Raw genomic sequence first — 27,191 nt, forward strand, 5'->3', positions numbered from 1 at the left:
ATATATTCAACGATATAAATCAATTCGAGGATGAATCATTATCATTCCATATAATTTGTCATAAATAGCGGGGACCTTTTGGAAGACTTTGGATAAAATATGAAAGGAAGGAAGAAAGGAAAGCTTCGTTCGACAATCTCAAAGATTCTCCGACGTTTAAAGATGCGGGTAATCACGCAGAAAAAGAAAAGAAATAGAAAAGAAAAGAAAAGAAAAGAAATGAAGAGAAAAGAAAAGGAAAACGATTCAAGAAGGTTCGTCTGCTCTTAAAAGAGAGGTAACAGAGTAGTATATCATGAATATGTTAACTCAACAGTTTCTATCGTGTTCGTGTGTGGTGTCTGAGTATATCAGAGAGATTGGAGAATCGATTAAGAAATTACAGAGTGCTCGATCTCTCTGGACGACTTTAAATCTCAACAAGAACGTCTGTAGTAGTAGTAGTAGTAATAGTAGTAGTAATAGTAGTAGTAGTAGTAGTAATAGTAGTAGTAACGATTCGAGTTTTGAAGGACAGCTACGAACGGAAGATAAAGGAGAATGGATGAAGAAAATTGCATTTCTAGACGTTCGAGGTCATCGGTTAGTTGGATACTCGTTAAACTTATGGGAGTCAAAGGAATGAGATTTTCTAGGTTAGGGATTGATAAATATGATGCTAATAGCTATTATCGTTTCTCGAGCCTATCTCAAATGGCTATTCAAGATTGGTATGCGAGAGTCCAGTATCCCTTCTTTCAAGATGTGCCTCACAAACGTCATAAAATAGCCTAGCGAAAGATAACAGCCGGTAGGTACAAAGGAGAATCTCCTTTTTCTTCTTATTCCTCTTCTTCCTCCTCTTCTTCTTCTTCTTTTTCTAAAAAGAAATAAAGAGAGAGAGAGAGAGAATGTTTGTGAATTACGCGAACACAGCAGCCACCTGTCTTCTGCCTTGGTAGATTTGAAACTCTAAAGATATTGCGAGCTCTAGAAGTTGCAAGCTCGACGTCTAGCTTTACGATCGTTCTTCTTCGAAGGAAACTACGAAGGAGTTTATGACTCATGGGGAGTATTCTTCAAGCATGCCGATCGATGATCATGATCGTCGTTCATTATCGATTTTATTAGCTTGGAGAATAATTAATGATCAAAATGGTCAATGACGAAGCAAATGACAAAAAGTTTTATCTTTAACTTTCCAAGCACGATTATTTACCTATAGGTCGATGTTTATCGATCGTACTTTTTTTTTTACATATACATATATATATATATATATACACACACATACATATGTTTTTTTTTCTATTGTTTATTTTTCTTTTTTTCTTTTCTTTTTCGTAGCATCCTTTCACGGTACTCAAGTACGAAATCCTTCCTCGAGGAGTTCTACGAAAAGTACGTTCAAGAGGGAACGTAGATTTCAAAGAGTGACGCGTCGACGCGTCTCGCGAGAGCAAAGCGACAGATCCTGAAAGCTAAAGGAAGATTAAGTGCCGACTACGAGCGGACAATGCGACGTGTACGTCGGGAAGCCGTGGAGTAGCGCGTTCGAGGACACCTTGTCACGAAAACGTTCTCGTCTCTGTCTCTTCCTTCGAGGTCGAATAAATCGATCGCTAGGAGAGAAGTAAGAGTTCTCCTTACCACTTTTTCTCCTTACAATATTTTCTCCGTTTACTCGATCGATCAAATAAAATAAAGTGTCTTCTTCGTCTTGAACGAGTAAATATCTTTCTGAACGGTGTAATACATATGTGTGATAATAAATACGAGTATACTTATCAATGAAAATTATCGTATCCATTCGTATAAACAGTTATACATTCGACTTATCAATATATATATATATATATATATATATATATATATATATATATATATATATATATTCTACGTACGTATTCATTGATAAAATTATTCAAACGATATAACATTGATTTAAGTTTTCATTCTGATATATCTCGTTGTATATATAAAAGTGTAATCTTTAGCTTTAAGAATTTATATCGATCCAATATCAATGGACCATTCTTATCAATGAATATATCAATGCTTTGCGTGCGTCTCATTTTTACGTATCTCCATATGTATTCATTAATAACCTTTTAACGAATCTATTACGTTTACCTAGAAAAAAAAAAAAAAGAAAAAAAAGAAAAAGAACAAATTCATATATTAAAACGATCTAAGACATTAACTAACGATTATAAATAGCAGGACTTATAGGAACGCATATAAGAGAGGAATGTTTTTCGATAAGGTACCGTGTGTTCGATAATATTATCATACATTTTAAGTGCATTCAACGGTGAAGATATCCCTGATCATGAGTAGAACTCGGCAGGAGCTATTACTACTACTTACCTGTAGCACGACTTTCACCGTCGGTCGTCCAAGCCATTTTCGAGTGTACGAGAGAAGCCGATACGAAACATGGCTACTACTTAGTTCGTGACCGTTCCAATGTCTACTCCTGTGATATTAATTTAAAGAGCTCGTTTCTCTCGGAACTCAGACACGGGAAGAAAAGAGGTAAAATTTAATTACCCTTGGTAAAGTCGAACGAGATATTGTGGGAATATACCGACGAGAGATCAGAGAAACTTCATACGTGAACACATACTATAGACACACGTGCCGTCGTTTCCTTCAACTTTCGAGAAGAACGGAAACGATACTTTTAATTTTATTATCCTATATGTATATATATATATGTATTATGTATTAATAAATATCATAATATTATCAATAATAATTAAATCATATAATTGACAAATTTATTAATTCAATATGTATATAATTTTAAAATATTTTACAAATCCATAGTATCCATGCATACACGTATACATACGGACATTGAACGTATTGTAATCGAAATAAATAGTATTAGAAAATTAATATGTAAAAAATGAAAAAAAAAGTGTAATGTATACTCTAGCTCATTTCTTATAAATGACTGCTTCTACGTCGTTAGAATAATGCAAAACAATAACAACTTCGATCAATACTCAGAATGTTCGAACGAGAAAAAATATCAACCTGTTAATCTCCTTCGATCTGTCTTGTATGTATTCTCAAACTTTCCCGATAGATTTTAATTGTTACAAATCATTAAAATAATTTAAATTCATTCATGATTCTTCATATTATTTATTTGTATTATATTATCGAGCTAATGGACTCGATAATTCAATAGATATATCTCATTAATGCGTCTTATTAGATTAATTAATAAATAAATAAACAACGTTTTATATATATATATATATATATATATATATACATACATATACATATATTTTCTTTTCTATTTGTAATGCTACAATACGCAATAATCAAACATTCGTTTGATAAATTGTTCTATTGGTTTTACCATTACGTTTGATGAATTCTTCATCAGAGATTTTAACAGAAGCTGATTTTAACCAGCTGATAAAGCATAGCAAAATATTTCCGAAGAAGGAGATAGAAACTTGTAGCGGCACTACTGAGAGAGAGAGAGAGAGAGAGAGAGAGAGAGAGAGAAAGAGAAAGTAGAAGCTCTCGGTAGTCGCGAAGCAACGCCATCGAGATAAGACAACCGTAATTGACCATAACTCTAGGAAATGAAGCGGCGTACGGTACCGAGTATCTATATTCTGTCGTTGCTTCGGCGTTAGGATATTTAACCTTTGACCTTACGAGGATGTTACTTTAAAACAGCTTCCCTTTGCACTTTCGTACCTGTCACATCGTTTAACATTTTTCCATGTAGCTTTCATAATCCTTTGTCATTCATTATTATTGATAAACAATGATATTTGATAGTAACAACATTCAAAAGAGTTTTTATTGATAATAATTTTCAACGTTAATATTTAATCAAATATTAATCAACGACAATATTGACGTAAATAGTTATTCTTTAGTAATGACATCATTTTCATATTATTTATCGAGAAAAATAACGTTTACGATTAACGGAAGATTTAAATTAAATGCCATCCAACGAGCTCGTATAATATCAAGAAAAAAAAAAAATTGTAGTAATACCAATTGATTTGCGTGATCGAGTTTAAATACTTGCTCGAGCTCGTACTTAATAGTCTTTGAAATGAGATCGAATGTAGTTGAGAAGGTAAAGAACGATAAAGAAGGATAAAGAAGAATATCGATGCTTTTCGCACGGGATTCTTACTTGAGCGCGTCATTTGCGAGCAATCATTTTATTTTTAGATCCTTGCCGCATTTGGTATCGGCTCTCTTTCCAAGGAGATGAGATACGATTCAGTGAAGGCTCGTTACGCGTTCTCCTTCTTGCCCGATGACGACGGTAACGCTAATGATAGCGTATAACGGTTTAACTAGCAGATGAAAGATACGTTTTTATTGTAGCGTCTCTACCATTGAATTTACAATCGATCTTACGATCTATCCCAATCTATGTGAAAATCTTACACATGTATATATATATATATATGAAATAAAAGAAAAAAAAATTTAGAATCGCATTTAATAATCTATCGTTCCCTTTTTTTTCTCTCTCTTCTTCTTTTCTTTTTTTTTTATGTTACTTTCGTTTCTTTAATTTCAACTTTTCTTTTTTCTCTTCACTCAATTTCATTCATTCATTCATTCTCGTAAGATATAATCTTAACTCTTTCGAAGATCTTTCCTTCGAGATGAGAGATGTAAGAAAGGGAAACGGACATAAGGATATATGGAAATGTGTAAGGGGATAAAAAAAAAATATGTACGAGAAAAAATGAAAAAAAAAAGAAAAAAAAAGAAACGTAAGTTAAGAATTTCCTTCTTCTTCTTTTTTCTTCTTCTCTTTTTTTTTTCGTTTCTTTTGCTTTCTTTTTTTTTCATTTTTCTTCCCTTTTTTTTTTTTTTTTGTTCTTCTTTCGCTACGCCGGTACGAGATATTAATTTGCTCGAGGCACAAGGAGAAGAACACGAGCATAATTTCACGGAGAGTGCGAGAAACATAAAACTTTACGAAGAAGAAGAAGAACTCGGGCCTTTTATCGTCCACCTCGCAAGCATGAGACGTACCTTTGAAATCGTTGAGAAAGAGAAAGAAAAAGAGAGAGAGAGAGAGAGAGAGAGAGAAAAGGCCGGTTCTACGAAGAAGAGAAAGGATGTTAGTTCTTTCTCTCTTTCTCTCTCTCTCTCTCTCTCTCTATCTATCTATCTTTCTCTTTCTCTCTCTCTCTTTCTTTCTGAATTAAATCACTGATGATTAATATCGGTCAAGATGGCAACGCAGAAACCACGAGATTTGCACTGGAACGAGCGTAACGCCAGCGGTCCATGGGTCTCTTGTATAATAAATGTAGATATTTCAGATTACAAATTGAAACATCCACGTAAGGGCGTCTTTAAATTAGGTCCCTCGCAAGGTCGCGCCAGGATGAGAAAGAGAATCTCTCTTCGAGTTGCTCGATTTATCTGACCTACGAATCGTGATCTAAAACTTAAGTAGTCTCGTTAAAAGGAACACGTCTTTTATTTGTATAGATATACCGTTTGTATGTATTTCGAAATGCGATCTCTTTAATAATCCTAATTTTTTAACACCGTTCAGTAGTTAATTTTTGCTATAAATCATTGTGTCAGTTTAATCCGTTATATCCTAGGATTAATCGTTCCATATGTATGAGCAAATATTTTTATGATTACTGAAAGAAAAAAAAAAAAGAAAAAAAAGAAAAGGAAAGAAAGAAAGAAAAAAGAAAAAGAAAAAAGGAAGAAATTTTTTTTCAATCATCGTAAAAATTTAAATATCATTTTTACCATCGTAATTTTATTTTTATCATCGTAAAAATAAAAAAATTAATATACTGTCGATCTTTTCTTTTAATAATGTGTTTAGATACATTATGCGTATCTTGTAGATATCATTTTTATGAGAGATCTAAAATATCATTGTTATCATCGATAATTACAATTTTACGTATTACTTATGAATGACGTAAGATCGAAATAATATCCATGTAATGTCAATTAGTAACATCACGTTCGATCGCTCATCACCGTTATTAAAATTCGCGACGATTATATGATAAGACTATGACAAGAGTCATTATCGCCTGAATATCATCTATCAGCGTTATCCGCCTTCTCGTCTAACTGTCAACGTTTATTAGTGATTTACGAATACTTCCTGATATTAGGTATAGAGATTATCGTGATTAAAGATATAAAAAAAGTCTAAAAGTAACGAGTATAAAAAGGGAAAGAAAATTAAATTGAACAAAATTGGAGCATCGAAATGGAACAAAAAAGAAATAGAAAGAGATTGCAGATTATGTTCGTCTCTTGCTTCTCTCTCTCTCTCTCTCTCTTTCTCTTTCTCTCTCTTTCGGTCTCGCTCTTCTCGTTTCACAATTTTACGACGGCTATCTTTCCGGCATTTTTTTGTCTACTTCGTTCACCCTTCACAATCTCTCTTCTCTTCTCTCCCTATAGATATAGCTATAGCTGCCTCTACACCGTCACCATGCGTCTCCTGCATTCCGCACTAATTGCGAGATGCAAGTGGGCTCGAGACGTTGGAAAGTGAATTTACATAGCAGGCCCTACATTGCAGTACCAGTAGCAGTAACAGCAAGAGCACCATCAAGGGCAACTTTGCTGCTTACTCCTACGTCAACTTGCCACAGGAAATACCGCCTATCTTTTCTTTTTTTCTTTTTTTCTTTTTTTTTTTTTTTTTGTTGTTTTTTCTCTTTTCTCCTTTATTTCTTTCTTTTAAGTTCGTGTACTTCAAAAATCTCTTTGAAGAAGAGCAAGAGATCGTTAGGAAGGATCGTGAGAAAGTATCAGCTATCAGGTCATTAAGATCCTATTTCGTGGCTAAACGTTACAATTTAATAATCCGAAGATTTATTAATTTGATTAGAAGTCAAGCGATTATCTTTAACGCTTTCTTTTTTTCTTGTTCTTTTCTTCTTTTTTTTCTTTTTTTTTTTCTTTTTTTTCTTTTTTTTCTTACATTTTTCTTCTTTTCTCTTTCTCCTGATATTTTTCTTTTCTTTGTTCTTTTGCTTTCTTTTTTTTTTCTTTCTTTCTTTCCTTTTTTTCATTTTACGGAAGTAGTCGAACGAACGTGGAAAAGATTGTAAAATAGATTGGAACGAATCGTAAAGTGTGTAATTTACAGAAATATCGTGATGTTTCTTTTTTCACTTTTTTTTTTTTTTTTTTTTTTTTCTTTTTTTTTTTTATTACTTTTCTTCCCTTTTTCTTTTTCTTTGTTTCTGTTTCTTAATCTCTTGCAATTGTCCAGTGGAAAAGTTTTCACAGAAAAAAAAAAAGAAAAAAGAGGAAAAAAAAAAAGAAAAAGAAAAACTTACTTTTATGTATATCTACGATTTACTTGGTCGTTTCTAGCATAGTCATAGGGAGCTTCGGTAAATAGCATTCCTCGTCTAATAATATATAATTAAGAGAAATTAGATCCCGAGTTATAATAACCTTCCCCTTTCATTAACAAACCGTGCCGACTTGCTTTTCTAATGCTATCTGTAAAAAGCGAAGCGACGTTAGCTGCAAATTTGTTATTCCTTCGTTCTATTTTTCTACGTTTGCATACACGAACGCAAATGCTTATTTACATTCTATTTATTTCTTGTATTTCGTTCAAACGAATTGTTTCTATTTTTAAAACAAAACCCGTGAAATTATTAATAAACAAATAAATAAATAAATAAATATATATATATATGTATTTATTTATTCTTATGGTAATTTACAAAATTAAATGCAAAATGAAAATTGAAAATTATTTATAGTTCCATTAATCAGCCTTTAACGTACGTAGCCATGTAAATGTGCGAACGATGTTGAAATCATTCGAACGAATTAAACGAACGATCAAGAACGTAAATGCAGATCCAAGAAAATCGTCAATCTTTTAGAATTCATTTTCAATAGTTTCTTTCTCTCATTTCATTCTGTCTTCTGATAATGATATTTATAAATATGGATAAACAAATAACGTTGGATAATAAATAAAATCGCGTTAAATGTTCGAGAATGATCGTAGGTCATTAAGGGGGGGAAAAAAAAAAGAAAAGAAAAAGGAAAAAAAGGAAAAAAAAAAGAATGATCTTCTTTTTCTTGTACCAAGTCATTTATCGTCTTTATCCCATTTTCTTTTTCTTTTCAACGAGTAAAAATTTTAACTTATTTTATCTTGCAAACGTATTGATTATTTAGTACATATTTATGTTTTTTATTTTGAAACTTGATATTTGAGTTACAACATGAGTTATCCGAGATTGAAAATGGCCCTTTTTTTTCTTTCCTTTTTTTTTTTTTTTTTTATCTCTTCATAAAGTTAAACCTCATTAAATGCCTGGTAGCCTTATAGTAATAAAGCCGCTAAAGAGTTAACGAGCAATCGACACAGGTAGCTCGTTAGAAAATTCAGAAGATCGAAAAGACTTTTGAGATTTAAATGCGTATGCGTTACGTGTGAAATGTTCTACCGGATTTATGGTCTGTTATCTGATGAAAAAGAATTCGTTTTTTCTTCTTCTTCTTCTTCTTCTTCTTCTTCTTCTTCTTCTTCTTCTTCTTTTTATTTTTTTTTTTTTCTTTTTTTTTTATACGAAATTTTTGTTCACTGAATTATTAATGATATGAAATTTATAATCATTAAGATAACGTGGTATGAAATGTTAAAATAATATTAGAATATATGATTTGAAATTAAATTGATTTATATGATCCAGACACTTTAACAAATGTTTTCATTGTTTTCGTATTCATATTTATCGATAATATATCGATTTTTTCTTTTTCTCTTTTTTTTTTTTCTTTTTCTTTTTATTTCATCAAATAATTACACTGTTATTAATTACGTTTAGTGTATCGATGGAAGATAACAAAAAAAAAAAAATGAATGAATGAACTTATTAACGAAACTCGTGAATTGGAAAAATAAAGGTGATCCTTCTTATGAATAAAAATTGTCGATAGGATGCAACAGTTTAAAAAAAAAGAATAAGAATAAGAATAAGAATAAGAATAAGAATAAGAATAAGAATAAGAATAAGAATAAGAATAAGAATAAGAATAAGAATAAGAATAAGAATAAGAATAAGAATAAGAATAAGAATAAGAATAAGAATAAGAATAAGAATAAGAATAAGAATAAGAATAAGAATAAGAATAAGAATAAGAATAAGAATAAGAATAAGAATAAGAATAAGAATAAGAATAAGAATAAGAATAAGAATAAGAATAAGAATAAGAATAAGAATAAGAATAAGAATAAGAATAAGAATAAGAATAAGAATAAGAATAAGAATAAGAATAAGAATAAAAGACCGGTACAAGAGGATTACATTTCTCAGATCCAGCTTCGAAAGATGTCGAGACGGCAGGATTCGTCGTCCTCCTCTTCTCTTGTGTTCCTATCTAAGAATTTCTCTTCTCTCTTCCACCCGCCTCACCTTCCATCGTTCGTTCAGTAGAAGAAGAAGAAGAAGAAGAAGAAGAAGAAAGCGAGCTGGATGGTAGGAGGATTAAAGTGTCCTTGCCCGAGCAGAAAGAGAAGGACTGGCTCACCCGATGGAGAATACGAAAGAATTTCTTTCTCCTTCGAGGACGAGGACAACGACGACTACGAAGAAGAAGTAGAAGTAGTAGAAGAAGAAGAAGAAGAAGAAGAAGACGACGATGCAATGAGATAACGTCGTTCCGGTTCTTGAAAGGGCAGCGAGAAGGAAAACATGTTCGTCAGCTGGTAATAAAATATTCTAACTGATGATCTATGAGAGATCGCATAGACAACGCCTGTAATAAAGACTTTAATAGATAACTAAAAAATAAGAACGTCGTATTACCACGAAACCGTTAAATTCATGATCATACATAGGATCAGGATATTCGATCAGTATTATGTATTATAGCAAATGATCATGTAGTACATCTTTTACAATGTAACTGAATCTTTTAAAAATGTATAAGAGATTACGATTGACACGCTGATAACTCGATAGGATAATGATCAACGGAAGCAACGTTCTATGACAGGATTCAAGAAAGATCTTTACTCGATGTCCAAAGCTGATCCTCCTATGACCGTTAAATTACGACTTCATTCTCGCCTCTAGCGAAGTTAGCTCGAGACGATAATTATAGGACGTCTAGCAAATCAAGGTATACTTGTGTTATTATTCCATGAGTACCGTAAGTCTGACCAATGGGTAAGTTATTACGTGCTGATCAGTGTGATTAGGTTAAATGGTACTAGTCCTAAGGGATAGTTATTAACTTTGCGATGTAGATGTAGAAAAAGAAATGTGAAAAATTCAAGTATGAAATCAAATGAAGATTGTAAAATAATATAAGAAAAAAAAAAAAAAAAAAGAAAAGGAAAGAAAGAAAGAAAAAAAACGAACGATCAAATTATCGCCATTTCGAATGAGGATAAAAGATTGGAAAAAGATCCTTTGTCTTTGTTTCTAAGTATGTACTAGAGAAACAGGTGCAGGTTACTCCGTTAATCGGTGTCGTCATAGGTAGGAGCAAAATCTCGTTGGATACTGGATATAAGCGAGTTATTCTGGTAGAGCTAACGTTGCCGAGACTCACGAGGCACACGATGGAACTTCTTATCCGCGATCTCCAACGAGCTCGTCGCTAACTGTTCATTTGTCGACGAGCTAGCTACGTAACAGGGAGAACGGCGATCCATCGACCTACTCGCGAAGAAGAAAACCATGCTAACATATCTAACGACTTCCGGAACTAGCGAATCGATCATTTTTCATCATAGGGACTGATTATCCTAATAAATCATAAAGTTTTTCAATTTATCGTACGTGTCGTTGTCATTTGGTATAAAAAAAGATTAAAAAAAAAAAAAAAAAAAAAAAAAAAAAAAAAAAAAAAAAAAAAAAGAAAAGAATAAAAAACCTATAATATTTAAATCGATTAAGGAAAATTGATTATTTTCTTTCTTTCTTTTTTTTTTCTTTTTTCCTTTCTTTTCTTTTTTCTCTTTTTTTTTAGCTTGGGAGGGAGGAGAGAGGGTGGTGAGGAGGGAGGGAGCAAAAAGAAAGAAAATCTCTCGTTATTATTTATCTTCGTACGAAATATAATGTAAAGTTAAAGGATTATTAAAAGCCGTACGTATATAATTTAAAACAAATTAAATCGCATAACTCGACGAGAATCATTTGCATCGTATTGAAAGATGCAAAAGATTTGAAAAATTAGGTCGAACCATAACTAAACGAGTAGATGCGACGACAAACTGCATTCCGCATTCTTTAACGTCCAAGTATCATGAATTACTCTTTGAAACTGGCACAAGAAAGAACATCGTGAAGCTTTGGCGTTTGCGATCTATGACTGGACATCTCTTCGAAAGGGCTGACGTACACGTGGTAAGAACATAATTAAGATATCGCTAGCTCGTGTGCCATTATCATTATTAACGGCGATCATCCTTAATTGACTTCCGCAGGACGATTAACGACTTTTCTACGTTTTATTGCACGATAATGACGCGGTAGACGGTAGGAGCGTTAAATGCGTACACCGACCGTTCTCTTTCTATCCTGCCTTTTTTCACACACTTTTCTTGACGAGGGAATAATCGAGATAAAGAAGAAAGTAAAGAAGAAATTTCGCGCCACATTTTTCTCCCCCTCGCTCTCTCTCTCTCCCTCTCTCTCTCTCTCTCTCTCTCGTTAGTTGGACACACCTATATTCATAGAGATTAACGATGATTTTTAAAGGGACAAATTTCTCGAAATTTGATCCAAAAGAAATGCCAGAAAAATTTTTTCATCGACCGCGGCACAAAGAATGGCGATTTAAATATTTCAAGAATACTTTTTCTTTTGCTTCATTTTTTCTTTATTCCTTTTTTTCTTTTCTTTTGTTTTTTTCCTTTTTTTCTCTTTTGATATAAAAAAAAAAAAAAAAGAAAAAAATTATGCACGAGATAAAATTCAATGAAATTTTTCTTTCCGGACGTTCGATCGATATTTCGCGTTAATATGAAATAAGGGGTCAGTAAACGTAAACCATAATTCCTTTATACGTCCACCTACTCAAGAAATCGTTCCCAGCGTTTTGTTCGTCGCTGTCGAACAAGTAGACGGACAGGATCGTTACAAAGATCGACGCGTAGCAAGGACAAAAAGTTCGTAGTACCGTTCTAACGAGTGAAATAACACGGTGTGCTTGTGAGTAGTACGTGTATGCACCAGCTTGGACATGGAGAAGGACAACCGTTCTGCTGGTCGCGTTATTATCCACGTCTCTTGGTGTCTCCGTCGAGTAGCATACTACGACGAGTAGAATGACGAGAGAAAGAGAAAGAGAAAGAGAGAAAGAGAAAGAAAGAGAGAAAGAAATGTACGTGTGGGTTACGGGTTCGTCGTACGAGAACCCATAAGAGAAAAAGTATCGAATCCACGTGCACACGAAGTTCAGCTTTCTGTGAAAAAGAGAGAGAGAGAAAAAAAGAGAAAGACAGAGAGAGAAATATTACGTGGAAACGAAGGAACGACTAGGTTGCACCATTGTCGCGTGCCATTGTCCAACGAGCAAACGTACGAGCGATCGTTTTAACGAGCTTCTCTAATGACCGTACACGAAGAATACGAATATCATGAACCGTTTGTTAACGTCGATGGATCGAGTGGTTACTCGAAAGCACACCCTGTAGGTATACGCTAAAAGAAATTTAAAGACACGAATTTCAAACGTTAACTTCTTGTCTAGTTTCATATATATGGCGTTGGAAAATCATCGAGTTAGGATAGAATCGAAAGGATTAATTAAAGATCGAGATTGAAATGATAAGATCTATAATAGTTTGTATTGTGATCTAGACTCGTTAGAACGGATAAATGTCTTTCATGTTATAATTGGTAATACAGGAAATATGTATCTTTGTAATTAGCTATCATGAAAGGATCATCCTCATTATTGCGTTTCGTTTCTCTGAATCACGCCATCTTGGTAGACCGCAATTGTTTGTTCCTTTTAGAGGATTTAACGGATTACAAGGATATATATCTGGATTATGATAGTCAGTATCATAGTGGACGTATAAATGCACGTGATGTATCGCCACGTTGAACGCGACGAATTAAGAGGAAAATGAAAATAAGAAAAAGAACAAAAAAAAGAAGAAGAAGTTGGCGGGGGGGGGGAGAGAGAAAAAGACCAAAAAGGAAAAAAAAGAAAGAATAAAAATAAAATAAAATAATCTCATTCGACTCTGTGATTCGTCGGCAAGGCAAATACTCTTCGTGACTTCTCTTTGGGTCCAAGCAAGACGTTCCTCTTCTTTTTTCTTCTTTTCTTTTTCTTTCATTCTTCTCACTCTTTTCGAATTAAGATAATCCTCTTATCAACGAGGAAGCGTCACTCTCAATATCGTACACACACACACACATATATATATATATATATTATACATATACATACATATGTTTGTACATTTAAAGAAGTAGGTGTCGTGAATAAAATCTTTGGCATGAAAAAATGATCGAATTATGCAGATAAGCCAAACTCGTACCTTTAAATATAAGAAAAAAAAAAAAAAAGTTGAGAATGATCCAGATAGTCCATTCGTATCGTAATAATACCATTATTAATTTATCAATAACTGTACACAATTTATATTTCGTTCTCTCTCTCTCTCTCTCTCTCTTTTTTCTTTTTATTTCAATTTTACATGTTTTAATTTGTTATTACTTATCTTTATTTCCTTTTTCCTTTTTTTTTTTCATGTAGAATCATGTCCAAATCGACGTTCCATTTTCATATAAACTCATTCGACATTAAGTATATGTTAAGTGGGACTATTATCGATCGACTGACGCGTTAACATTTAAGTAGAGTCCTTATTTTGAACGAGTTTGACATGGCGGAAGTCAGATAGTCTATCGTTGAGATATTATCTCGAATGATGGACCATCAACATCCTGATTATTAACTCGAAAGATCCACTTCGAGCAACTTTTCTCTCTCTCTCTCTCTCTCTCTCTCTCTTTCTCTTTCTCTCTCTATCTATCTATTTATCTATCTATCTATTTCTTCTCCTCTTTTCTTGAGATTCTCGAAACATAGAGAAAATTTTATTTTTGCATGCAAGTGAGGCGATATAAAATTAAATAAATAAAAAAAGAAGAAAAGAGAAAGAGAGTGGGAGAGAGGGAGAGAGAGAGAGAGACAGAGAGACAGACAGAGAGAAAAAATAACAGATAAAACGATCCTACGCAATAAAAGTTCCCGTTCATAGTGTCCACGCCCTTGGACGACAGCTGTTCAATTTGCAGTCTCACCAGGGCGCAATAGGAGGCTCTATCTGAAGAGACGATAGAATCTTTCGTGCTTCGGGCGACTGAGAACATTGCGTGGCTCGTAAATGTCCTCCTTCTCTATTTCTTTCTCTTTTTCTCTCCTTTTCTTTCTCTCTCCTCTCTTTCCCCTCCTCCCCTTTCTCTCTCTCTCTCTCTCTCTCTCTCTCTCTCTCTCTCTCCCTTTCTTTCTTTCTTTCTTACTTTCTTTCACGTGGAATTTACAAACATGTACCGTGACTGCTTGCGATACCGTTTCTCATCTTATTTTATTACATGTTTTTCTATTTACGACGTATATTATTTTTCCTAAGATGCAAGAATCCATTCCCACGTTATCATTATCATTATTATTATTATTATTATTATTTTTTTTTTTTTTCTTTTTTTTCTTTTCTTTTTTTTGTTGCACTGTTTATGATAGACATTTATTTATTTTTCTTTAACACGATATTATTTTACTAAATTCGTTAAATTTTACTATTTTAACGGAGTTATTTTGCATTAGATTAGATCAAAGGATAAAATCGATCGATTCGATGAACCGATCTATGAAACTGCTTACGCTCTGAAGATCCTGATTCTCTTGATTTGTCTGAAACGACTCTCGTAAGTATCAATTTTCCCGATCTTTCGCGATCGTTCTCGACCAAGCGTGTCCAGTCAAAGTTGCCATACTCTCGCCTTGTATTTTGAATCTCCAGAGAAGATAGCATTACTTTTACTGTTTCCAAAGAACGTCGAAGGAATCCTATAATAAGGTTGGTAATATACGGTGATCGTTAATGTCACCGATAACAGTGCCCATTTCAAGATCACCACATCGTGGATTTATAACACTATATTCCAAGGTTGATCATATAATCTCGACTAATAGTGATATCTAAGATTTATTTACAACGTTGTCAAATCAAAAATATACTTTTCCAATGGCGAAGAAAAATTATATATATATATTCGTTAACATACATTTTGATATGTTGTTCCATGATTTAAAAATATTTTTTTATATGCGTAAACTATTCATATTTCAGATTGAATAATTAAATTAGATATTTGAGAGATAATCAATCAAAACATTATCATTAGATTTTATTAATGTCAATTGATAAACAACGGATTCGATTCGAAACACATGAAATTTCATTAATGAAATGAAAGAAAAAAAAAAAAAGAAGAAAAAAGAAAATCTATTCTATTCAAGTGTAAAAATAGATCAATACCAATGAACGGAAAAATGTCGAAGTGTTTCTCTTCGTAATGAACGAATAGAGTTCGTGGAAAATAATGACTTGGTGCACAGTTGTTACCAGTAGCTATATATAGCGAGGTATATACATATATATAGGTAGATATGGTCGATCGTGGTCGCATTTCCAGAAGGCGCATCAGAAACAATCAGTGCGCAGGGATACGCGAACGTGCTCGGGATACAAATCGAGTTGGAATTCAACGAACATGAGTCCACTGTTGCAGAAAAGAAAGAAGAAAAATAAGGAAAGAGATAGATAGATAGAGAGAGAGAGAGAGAGAGAGAGAGAGAGACAGAGACAGAGAGAGAGAGAGAGAGAGAGAGAGAGATGGGTCAAAAGCAACCTTCTATGGATTTCTGCTTATCGTTTGCGTATTTCGAAGGAAGGAGATCGTTCGGTCGGTCGGTCGGTCGGTCGGTCGATCGGTAGATCGATCGATCGATCGATCGATCGATCGTAGAAACGATCGATTGATCGTTGTGTAGCTTGCTTTCGTTTTTCACAAGAAACAAGAACAGAAAACATATCTTGCGTTCTGTTCTGCGCGGTATCTCTCTCTTTCTTTCTCTCTCTTTCTCTCTCTGTCTCTCTCTCTCTCTCTCTTCCCCTTTTTTTCCCTTTTGATATGCGTTGAAGATGCCATGCAAGGACGAACGACTCGTCCATACGAGATAAGTATAAATATACATATGTAAGCATGTACATGCACATACATACATATACATATGTAGTCATACATATCTAGAAAAGAAACGAAGGAACTTGAGAAAAAGAGAAGTTAGTTGTGGAAGACGAATCGGCACGTTGATTGTTCGTCGCGTGTATATGGCGGAACTTTAATGACTTCTCGCCACAGGAGAAGTACCGATGAATACGCATTACGAAACCCTCTCAGCCGCATGACGCTCGTCGACTAGCCGGTTAATTGATTTTTCGAGCAATGATACGGTCGTGACTCGATAATGGTTTAATATATGCTGACGTACCACCTCATTCAGCGTTACTTTTCTCTCTCTCTCTCTCTCTCTCTCTCTCTCTCTCTTTCTTTCTTTCTTTTTTCTTTTCTCTTTCTCTCTTTCTTTGTCTCTCTCTCTCTCTCTCTCTCTCTCTCTCTCTCTCTCTCTCTCCTTTTTCTTTTCATTCTAGTGCTGTATAGAACGTTACGCTTAATAGCCATTAGTTTCTTGCTGAGAGAAGAAGAGAAAAAATGTGGGCATAAAATTTATAGGACTCTCGACCTACGGCAAAAGAGAGATTCGTAAACCGATCAAACTGAGAGAGTAGGAAAGGAAGGCTGATCGTAATAAGAATTGCAGCATCCAACTATATATATGTGTGTGTGTGTGTGTATGTGTGTATCTATCTATGTATATATGTATATGTATATTTCTATGTATATGTATAGTAGAAGGAAATTGCGGTCACCACGATTCTCTCAGAGGCTTTCTACGCAAAAGGGGAGAAAGGAAGTAAAGAAGGAAGGCGATCGGTTGGCTTTAGTGGCACGAGTAAAATGCATACATGGATCGGCACTTACTACCACACGTACACATATTCTATACATATACAATGAAGAAAACCTCTTGGTGGTGCACTCGGTCGCGGACAAATGGATGCGAAATCACCGTTATTATTGCAATTTGCAGTCGGTTCGCAAGTCTCTCTTTAGACGATGAGTACAAGAGAAAGAAAGAGAGTGGTTTAGGGTGTGTTGTAAAGGAGTGCCTCTTGAAAATATTCCTATCGTAAATCGTCCAAGTTTACCGATCTCTACGTCTCTACTATGTACACAGAATCCGTGTTCTCTCTTTAGATGATCACACATGCCCCAGCTAGATCGTTCTTAGCAGTTCGATCTACGTTGAAAAAAACTCGAAAGGGATTTCCCGAGCTTGGCAATCATTCCTCGAAGTCACGAAGAGTATTACAAAATCGTTCTCTTCCGCGAAGTGAACTAAGAAAAAGAAGCAAAAAGGAAAGAAAAAAAAAGACAGAGAGAGAGAGAGAGAGAGAGAGAGAGAAAGAGAGAGAGTAGGAAGAAAGATAGAAAGAGTTAACGATAAATAATTGCTCGGTCATTCTCGGCAATTGTCAATTTTTTCATCGGACGAAAAGAGATCCTTGTTTTATAACGTATATAACCGATGTAACAGAAAATAAGTGATGCTATTAATTCTTTCAGATTTTTATGTTAAATTACTTTCATTAATTACTCGAGGATATGCAAGTTTTTCTTCTTAGGTGTTTTTAACTATCTCTATTTCACCTTTTATTTCTCTTACTTTATCTATCTCCCTCTTTCTCATTTGCCATCATGAAGTTATTATATAGGTATATATTGTACATTAGCATCCAGGAAACAGTCCAACTGTGGAGGAATTCGCGTTAATTTTAAGGTCAGCCGCACATTGGCTTTCTAACTTACGATCTCTCCTAAAGATACGATCATCGTACGTTAGCCGTGCAATGGCACGAAGCAACAACGTTGTGCGACAACGTTGATTCACTGTTAAGGATAGGTATATACGTGCTTCCGATAGCGTCATGGGTCGATTCTAAATCATCGATGGGATTATGGTTGGCTCGTTACAGGTGTCCGCTCATTGCTTAGCTAACGTTCATTTCTCCAAGAGAGAATTCATTGGATAAAGGCCGTTTATCTTATTCAAAGAATTATCGGCTTTTTCTACAATTTGTCTTAACCTATGTAACACGTTAATTAATGTAAGAAAAAGACACGCATATTTTATCATGATGTTCAGCTCGTGTTCGAGTGTTTTAAAGACGTCTCACGATATAATTAACATTAAGAGGACGCTTTTTTACTTCCCAGTTGATCGAACGTGCCTTACCTACCAAGCGAGATATCGAACTCGTTTCTTCGTTGATCGACTTGAACGTCATCCCGTCAACTTGATGTTATTAGCATCAAGTAATCATCGTCATTAAAGGAGCGATTATACGTAAACCGTGAAAATCGATTCTTGAAGCGAAAGAAAATTATTCCTCCTTTGTGCATCCCTTGACGTACCGACAATGAACAATGTCGGAAAGAAGATTAATGATCTAACAAATAAGTGATAAAACAAAGAAAAATCATTCGTTATATAATGATCTATATTACAAGAGGATCTTATACTATGATTCCTCGATTTCTTATCTAATTTAAATATACCCCAGTTTAGACGGGTCTATTTTAGAACAGGTAATTGGTGACGGTGGATCGGGAAATCAGTTCCCGAGTAGCAAACTAAGTAAGTAAGTAACTAAGTAAGTAAGTAAGTAAGTAAGTAAGTAAGTAAGTAAGTAAGTACTACTGGCATGGATCTTGAAAATGGAGGACGACGCTCTTGGGAAATGTAACGAGAGAGTACTACGTTGAAACGATACTACGAGTACCGAGACTTAATGGAAAATAATTTATCACCTTATCTTGTCTTCCACTATATTTTCATTAGGAATAACGGAAGTAGTTAATTCCTGCTAGTCCTTTTTAAGATTCATTGAATTTTCATTATTGATCGTTGAGAACGCGTTCGAAGTAAATCGACAAATAGGATAATTCAATGTGTCTCATTGTTTAATCGAACTTATTCCTTGCACGATCCTATCTTTATTTCCTTCCTTCCTTCCTTCCTTCCTTCCTTCCTTCCTTCTTCCACGTCCTTTTTCATTTTCTTATTCTTATTTTTCCTCTTCTTCTCCTTCTTCTTCTGCTTCTTCTTCGTGAAAGCGAAGCGACCGAATACGGGCACACGAGGATATTATTCAAGGATGCGGACGCATAACGATCGGCATCCTTCCACCGAGCGTAAAATCGTGGAATTCCATTGGAGCGCATAATGGTACCGACTTTCAAAGATTCGACACGGCACCCATACCTAAGTTTCGATTTGCGAGACCGCAACAGATCGAAGAGATTACGTGTACCAAAGGAATGGTCAATAGCTCTCTCTTTCTCTCTCTCTCTCTCTCTCTCTCTCTGTCTCTCTCTCTTTTTTTTACATGATTTTTTCTTTTTTTACCTTTTCCTTTTCTTTTTTTTTCTTTTTTTTTTTACTTCATTCGAAGCTTGTTCTATAATCGTGAAATATAACATTTCAAGTTAAATATATGTAGAGAATTGAATTTAATTAAAGAATTTTAATCTAATCAAAGAAGAATCTAACCTTACGAAATTATAATCATTGGACGATATAAGCTAGATATTAGATGCAAATAGAATTATTCGTTAGAAAATCTATGCACTTATGTATATTGATTTATTCGTCATTTTTGAAAACACACACACATACACAAGCCACACACACACACTCTCTCTCTCTCTCTCTCTCTCTCTCTCCCTTTAATATTTAAGACGATGTGCAATCAATTTATATTAATTTCTATGTTATTATAAAAAATATTTTGTATATTAGATACATTCGTTTATCCTTTTTATTTCGCGATTAAATTTAAGAAATCATATTATACGATTGCATCTCTAATAACATCGTCTAGATACATCAGAGTGGCGGAAAATAAGGTTTGTTAAAAGTAAAAGCATACCGGGTACTCTTTATGTCACGTTGTAATGTAAATAAATGGCGAATTACAAATACAAAAGCTCGCGGAAACGAGCTCATTTTAACGATAATAATCATTTTCACGGTCTCTCTGCCTATTTCGCGTTGGAATTCAAATGATTTGACTAGAGGAAGAAAACGAAATCGATTTCTTTTCTTAAAATATAAACGTGGAGACACTAAAATCTTCAAGATATTCTTCAATTTTTTATTTAAGTGTAATCTTAACAAACAAACAGAAAAAAAAAGAAACAAAAAAAAAAAAAAAGAAAAAAGGAAAGAAAAGAAAAAGACAAAAAGCGAGACATAAAAGAAACGACTACAACTTAGAATATTGACGACGATAAGAAACAACGTTTATTTTACAAAAGGGAAAACTTTATTACAACGTGTCCTTCTTTGACGATATAAATAGGAAATAAAGTAAGTAAGTATCAATATAAATCCCTCTATCATCCTTTTATTACGTTCCATTAAAGGTAGTAGGTAACTATCGTTTCCATAAAACCTTCTGGCTCATCGATAAGCACCGAAACGAAATAATCTCTCGAGATAATCCTCGCGTGTTCATCCTGATATGCGTGTTTACGTAGGTAATGTCGTCATCGATAACTTCCGGTTAGGATAGAGAAGAGAACCGCGCGCAATGGTCGAACTCTAAAGCACTTCGTAAAGTACTATGATGTTTTCGCATTGGCACGACGACGACGTTATCGAAAATATTGCTAGACGATAAAAGTTCTAAGGGAAGAGAGTTTGAATACCGCAAGCCATCATTTTCTTCTCTCTTTCTCTCTCAGATCTTTTCTTAAAGCCATTGGATAAACAACAAAGTTAGGATATACCAAGGAAGCTTGAGATCCTTCCAAGTGACCCGGAAGAAGATGGTTGAACGAGATAGAAAAAAAAAAAGATAAAAAAAGGAAATGAGACAATGAAAAAAGACGAAAAAAAAAAAATAAATAAATGATAAGAAAAAAAGAGAGAAATAAACAAAGAAAAGATAGACACCCTTTATACTAGGCTCTGAACTATCTCGGTATCTGCTTATAAGGATACACCGCGATCAGCTGGAGAACGACTCGAAGATCGATGTATCTAGACGGATAGAGAGAGAAGTAGGCGCTCTTGGTGTTGTGTTATTCCTTTCCTCGTGATCCGGGGTCAGGCTCCCTCGCTCTACGGAAGGCTAGATATTACCCTCCTCGTGTAGCAGATACGATAGAGAGATGATTGTAGCGTGTTTGCCGGGAGTTCCATCGCTTCCAACCGACCTTCCAACCGATCCTGTTGCTTCCTTTCGGCGTAAGACGGATGTAATCAACCACGTAGATTTATTATTTTGACTTATATCCCTTCTCTCCCTTTTGATATTTCGTATATGTATTTTGGAAATATCATTTCTTTCCCATGATTTTTAATTTGATCTCCTCGCGCATTAATATTCAATTAACATCAGTGTAATTATTCGTGAATTAAGTTAATTGAACATTTTCTCTTTTAGTTTTATGCATTTTGTCTGATCTTAGTTAAATTTTATGATATGTATCTACTCGTATATTTATCTACCTACCTAGCTAGATATTTTCTCTCTCTCTCTCTCTCTCTCTCTCTCTCTCTCTCTCTAACTTCTGTAAGAGATAAGAAACAAGCTACACGGAAAAGGATTCGTTTTCACGTTGGGGGTCAGGAAAGGAAGACCGTGGTCAATTTGGCGTGCACGATGCCGCTACGTACTTTATAGATATTTCTCACTGTGCTACACACACTCAGATTTTCTCTATCTCTCTTTCTCTCTCACTGAACAGCTAGCCTAGCTAGACTAGCTAGCTAGTCTAGCTAGCTAGCTAGCTAGCCGGGTGTCCTGTTCTGTGACCCGTGTAAAGGCTCGAATAAAATCTTTCCCGGTGTTGTTAAAGTTCTTACGAGGTGCCGAGAGAATATATATGAATGTACGTATTCACGCAACGTAGTCGCAAACTTTTCGAATAAATTTCAACTCGAACAAACGAAATCGAACGAACGAAAAGTCGATTTTACAAATAGTTTATCGAACGTCGGTTCTAATCTTACACCGAATCATTTTGATTTTCTACGTGCGAGAGCACACGCACACACACACAAACATACATATAAACGCATACATGTATGCACACGTACATGCATACACATACATACGTATACCCACATATCTATATACACAGGCTGTATTCGTCGAAGGCGTTACCGAATGTTCAAATAAAACGAAGACAAGTTTTTGGGCAAGTAGAGCAATACTTACGACCAGTCTGCGTCCGCCTTAATGATGCGTTTATCGTCCGACAGCACTCGCGAAATATGTACTTATGCTACCAGCTCTTACCAAGAGTTTACGTGCAATTTTGATAACCTCGAGGGTACCTCGTCAATGATTTTTCAACTCCTTCTATCTTTCGTTCTTTTATTTTATTTTCTTCTTTTAAAGTTTCTTTTCTTTTTTTTTTTTCCTTATTTTTTATTTATTCATTTTTTTTTTCTCTTAATCATACGTCAAGAAATTCCATCAACTTTGAATTTATTATATAGGTAGCATTTTAATAATAAACTCATGGCATGTTTCATGCAATTGCGAAAGCAAAAAACGTTGATTCCATATAATTTTTGAAAGAAATGAAATATATTTACAAGCTTGCTCGAAGTTTTGCATGAATATTATCTAAAGAAAAAAATATATTCCTTTGCATTGTAATTGCAAGTATAAATTGCAAATTCTCATTTATACGTGTATACAGATGATACTTCTATTGGTGAGAAACAGCACGGTTTTAGTTGTTCGTTTTAGTCTTTATTTTAACACATAAGCCACTTTCGACGTTTATTTCCTTGGTTTCGAGTAAAATATTACACATTCTGATTATTTTTAAGTCCCTAGATCGTATATTTACCACATCGATATTTTCCAATAATAGATCGAAAAATGATGAATTATTAGATGGGCCATTACGAGGTGACGTCATGCGCATGCGCGACGATCGTATCTAAGCGTCTTGCCGGTAGAATAATCGCCATTTTGGATTTGCGTGTTTCGACAGGTTGCAAGGAAGTGTCGTCGTCCTCGTAATTACAGGTAATTATCATATTTTTTTCTAAGCTAAAGCTTCTTCCAATATATCAATCGATCGCCGAACACGCGATTTATATGAGGCCGTGTTCGCAACTTTGGACATCGTCGAGTTTAAAAGATATTCGCGAAAATAAAATCGGCGTATTGGCGTCCTCACGATACTATTGCGTCATATTCTTTTTTTCCAATTTTCTATTCTTATCCTCGCAATATCAGTACTTTTCTCTCTTTTTAACGACGCTCCAATTAATAATTTTTCATTAATTAGTCGTTATCGATTGTATTTCGTATACGATTTTGATATCCTAGCACGTACCATATATATACACATCGATACCTCCATGCACACATACACATACATATATACACATACACATCGATACCTCCATGCACACATACACATACATATATACATATACACACACCAATTCGTCTATACTATATATATATACTATATATGTACAACAATTTATCTTTATGATATGTATATATTATATACACACATACATAAGCGATCTTCCATTTTTAGATTTCCACGAATTTTACGAGGCGAAATACGCACGAAAATATATATAGTAGAAATCATTTGTGTCGTATAACTCGTGCAAGTGTATTTCTTTGGAAGGACATAAAGAGAGGCGTAATAGAGAGAGAAAGAGAGAGAAAGTGAGAGAGATCGATTAAAATCGGCATATAATAACAAACGGGCTATGAATTTCCAGGAATTTCTTCGACCGAGAACGCGACAAAAACAATCGTACCTTCGTACTCTTTAGAAGTCTTCAGTTCTCAAGAGTGTTTCGGCATGGATGTACGTACATGTTTAACATCGATTAATTCTCTCTGATGTAGATATTTTATTGAACATTTCAATTTTAATATATATATATATATATATATATATATATATATATATATATTTAACTTTATTATGTATAACTTATTTAGTTAATATTATAATTGTATTATTACATAGAGAAAAGTATAGATATTTTTATTATTTCCAGATGATTCCAGATGAAGTCTATTGGTGCGTTATCTTTTCAGAGCAGGATGCTCATCGTGCGAAGATCATTGAAGACTTAAAGTTAGTAAACTTTTTTTATTAAATATTTCTTTCATAATTTTTAGCATTTGTTTATTTTAACAGTGATACTAATAATTTGGATTTTTATATTTGCAGATCGTCATTGATATCGTGCGCGATGCAATGAAATAAATCGAGTGTTGCATAATTAAAATAAAAACAAAAAAGTCGCGAAATAGAAGTGGCGTTCGTTTGTCAATTTGATATTGTCGGAGTTACGTGATTTAAGTTAATTTTTTTGGTACGTGTGTACTCGAATCGACTGCGTGCAATGCAGTCTGTTATAGAGTCGATGTTTGTTCGAATAAAGTTTTAGTTTTTCTTTTTTAATTCACGCATAAATTGTACTTACATTTGAAAAAAATTAAAATTCGCAAATTAAATTCAGTGCTTGTCTCGTGATTTGTGTTAGTGCATCACTGAAGATGTTCTCCAGTTACAACTATTTCAACTTACGTCGGTGCCTATCTACCTCATTGTCGACTTATTGCGGATCAACCTCCCTCATTTTTTACTTACATCGCGGACGAGTGTTTTGGAGCCATCGCAGAACTTCTTAAGTAGTAAGTCATTTTTTAAGTCCCTCCGGTACTCATCATGCCGAGGATGAAAGGTCCGAATCGGCACGAGTCACTGGTTGTAATCTTTTTCAATAAATTACTTAGACGAGCATGACCGTGAGTAATTCCTCTTTTGGATTTACTCGCAAGTGATAAATTTTTATTTGCATATGTTCTCCGTTGTTTATTTATTGTGCATGCTTATTTTTATTAGCTCAGGATAGGGTCTTCTTGTTTAATCGGTTCGAATCGTTTAATTAAAAGCGCAATTAATTAGCGTTTCTTTTGTTCGTGTTTGCTCGCGTTATTAATGGTGAAATCGGGCATTCATTTACCCCGATTTCCTTAAAAAAAGCATGTTATATGGTTTACCTTACAAGCATTGCTTCGTACTTAGTCTATTTAATCGCGATCTGCTTCGATATATCGATTACGATATACTAAGAAATGAGCAAGAAGACAAACGCGACGGATAGATTCTGGAAATCAAGTGGTAAAGATCATGATCTTTTTCTCTAATTAGAATAACCACTTGCTAAAAGGAGTCGTCCGAGGTTTCTCATTATTTCTGCATGAAAAATTTGATGATAAAAGAAAAGTTTTATTAAAGTTATTGCCTTTGAAAGTCGAGTAGAGTAATTACTAAAAAAACAAAAAGACTTGTAGATTCATAGTCCGTAGATCTAGATTGTAAGCTAATCATTTTTAGCTCAGGATTTTCAGAAATTAATATACTAATTCCCGTTTCTCCACCCGTACTTTCTGCGTTCTCATTTATACGTGTGCCCAGGTGTTACTCGCATGAGTGAGAAACAGTTAGCACGGTTTTAGTTTTAAGTTCCTCCTTATTGGCGACTGTTATTGCGTTAGTGATTGTGCACGATGTACTTTACACTTGTATGTGCGTGTTAGGTAGTGAATTGTACATCGTTACGCGAAATTCTTAATCTATTATATATTATGTAGAAAACATTCTATTATTACTAATATTATTATATACTAATATCTAGCAATATTTATATTAAAAATAATATCTTATATAATGAAATATTGAACCGTTTTGAATATTAAATTAATTATATGATAATGAATAAAATAATACTCGTATGTTACTAGTATGTTTATATACTAGTACGTACTAGTATTTATATTGAAAGTAGAGCCTTACGCAATGGTCACTAAATCTAACAGTCGATTTCAGCAAATTGGTACGTACCCTTGATTAATTAAAAATCATACGCGTTTGAGCTAGGGTGTCGGAGATGCCCCGGGGCATACTCTCTAGTGTAGGCTTTTTGCACCCTGGCGGAATGTGAGAGAATCGTGGAGTGAATGTGTTGGAACGAATGTTTTGCTATTTTTAAATATAGATATAGGTAGGCAGGTAGCATATTTTTCTGTGTGAATGAGTATTTAATATTAAGAAGGTAGGACCAGGTAAGACGAAGGATGTAATTTCCACGTAGGAGTGGAAAGTACCGTCTCCGGATATTATGCAAAGTTTCAGCAAATTGTACAATTATTCAGCATGTCTGTTCTTTTCCATACTTTGCTGATGCTCTGTATTGCAAGATGTATCAGTATCAAACAGTTTAAAAGTCTTTCCATTTTTTACAAAATTTCTTTCTTTCGAATTGGCAAAGATTTTTGAACATGTCGGATACTTAGTATTAAATATATTAACACTTCGCATAATATACATAAAGAATATGTAATTTATTATAAAAAGATTAAAGGTACAAAGTAAAAGTGGTCAAGTAAAAAAGTGAGATTATAAGATGTATTATAGATTTTTTAGTTTTATTCGACAATATCTAATTTTTCTATCGCGAAGTGTTAGTAATAGGTTCGTCAATTAGATGAAATATCTGCTGAGGCATTCGAGTAAATGTGCCTGTGTAGTAGATGCTCACGATTGATAAATTTTTTTGATCCATTGATCGTCCACAGGCTAGTCTAGTTCATGATGTATAATAACTTTTTATTTTTAATTTTTTTTTGCGTTGCACTTAGGGAATGCCTTTAATGCAAGTGGTTAGGGCACGAAGCAAAGAAGAGGCTATATGCCGAAGAGGCCCCCACAAACTGTGGCTCAAGAGGGCAACTATCGATTACGAGTCATTTCGAGAAAGATCATTCATATTTGGTCTTATCGAGAATGAATCGTGATCTTATTATATAATATATTTATTAATTTATCACGTTGGTCATTTTGCTCGTCAATAGTAATTGTTATAAATTGGAAATGATGGATCATTCCATCTCATTGGCACACGTAAAACATGTGCTTCGATCATCTGATAGATGCACAATTTAT

General features: G+C 34.1%; 1 protein-coding gene across 1 annotated transcript; it reads left to right on the forward strand.

The window, feature by feature from the left end:
* Positions 1 to 6,501: 6,501 nt before the first annotated feature.
* Positions 6,502 to 25,193, forward strand: LOC124954501. The gene is made up of 5 exons (XM_047507537.1): positions 6,502 to 6,594; positions 23,161 to 23,230; positions 23,950 to 24,038; positions 24,235 to 24,314; positions 24,411 to 25,193. The coding sequence occupies exons 1-5, from the start codon at positions 6,502 to 6,504 to the stop codon at positions 24,439 to 24,441; spliced, it is 363 nt and encodes a 120-aa protein (XP_047363493.1). The 3' UTR covers positions 24,442 to 25,193.
* The last annotated feature ends 1,998 nt before the right edge of the window (positions 25,194 to 27,191 follow it).

Source organism: Vespa velutina, chromosome 15 (genome assembly GCF_912470025.1).
Source record: "Vespa velutina chromosome 15, iVesVel2.1, whole genome shotgun sequence".
NCBI classification, from domain to species: Eukaryota; Metazoa; Arthropoda; class Insecta; order Hymenoptera; family Vespidae; genus Vespa; species Vespa velutina.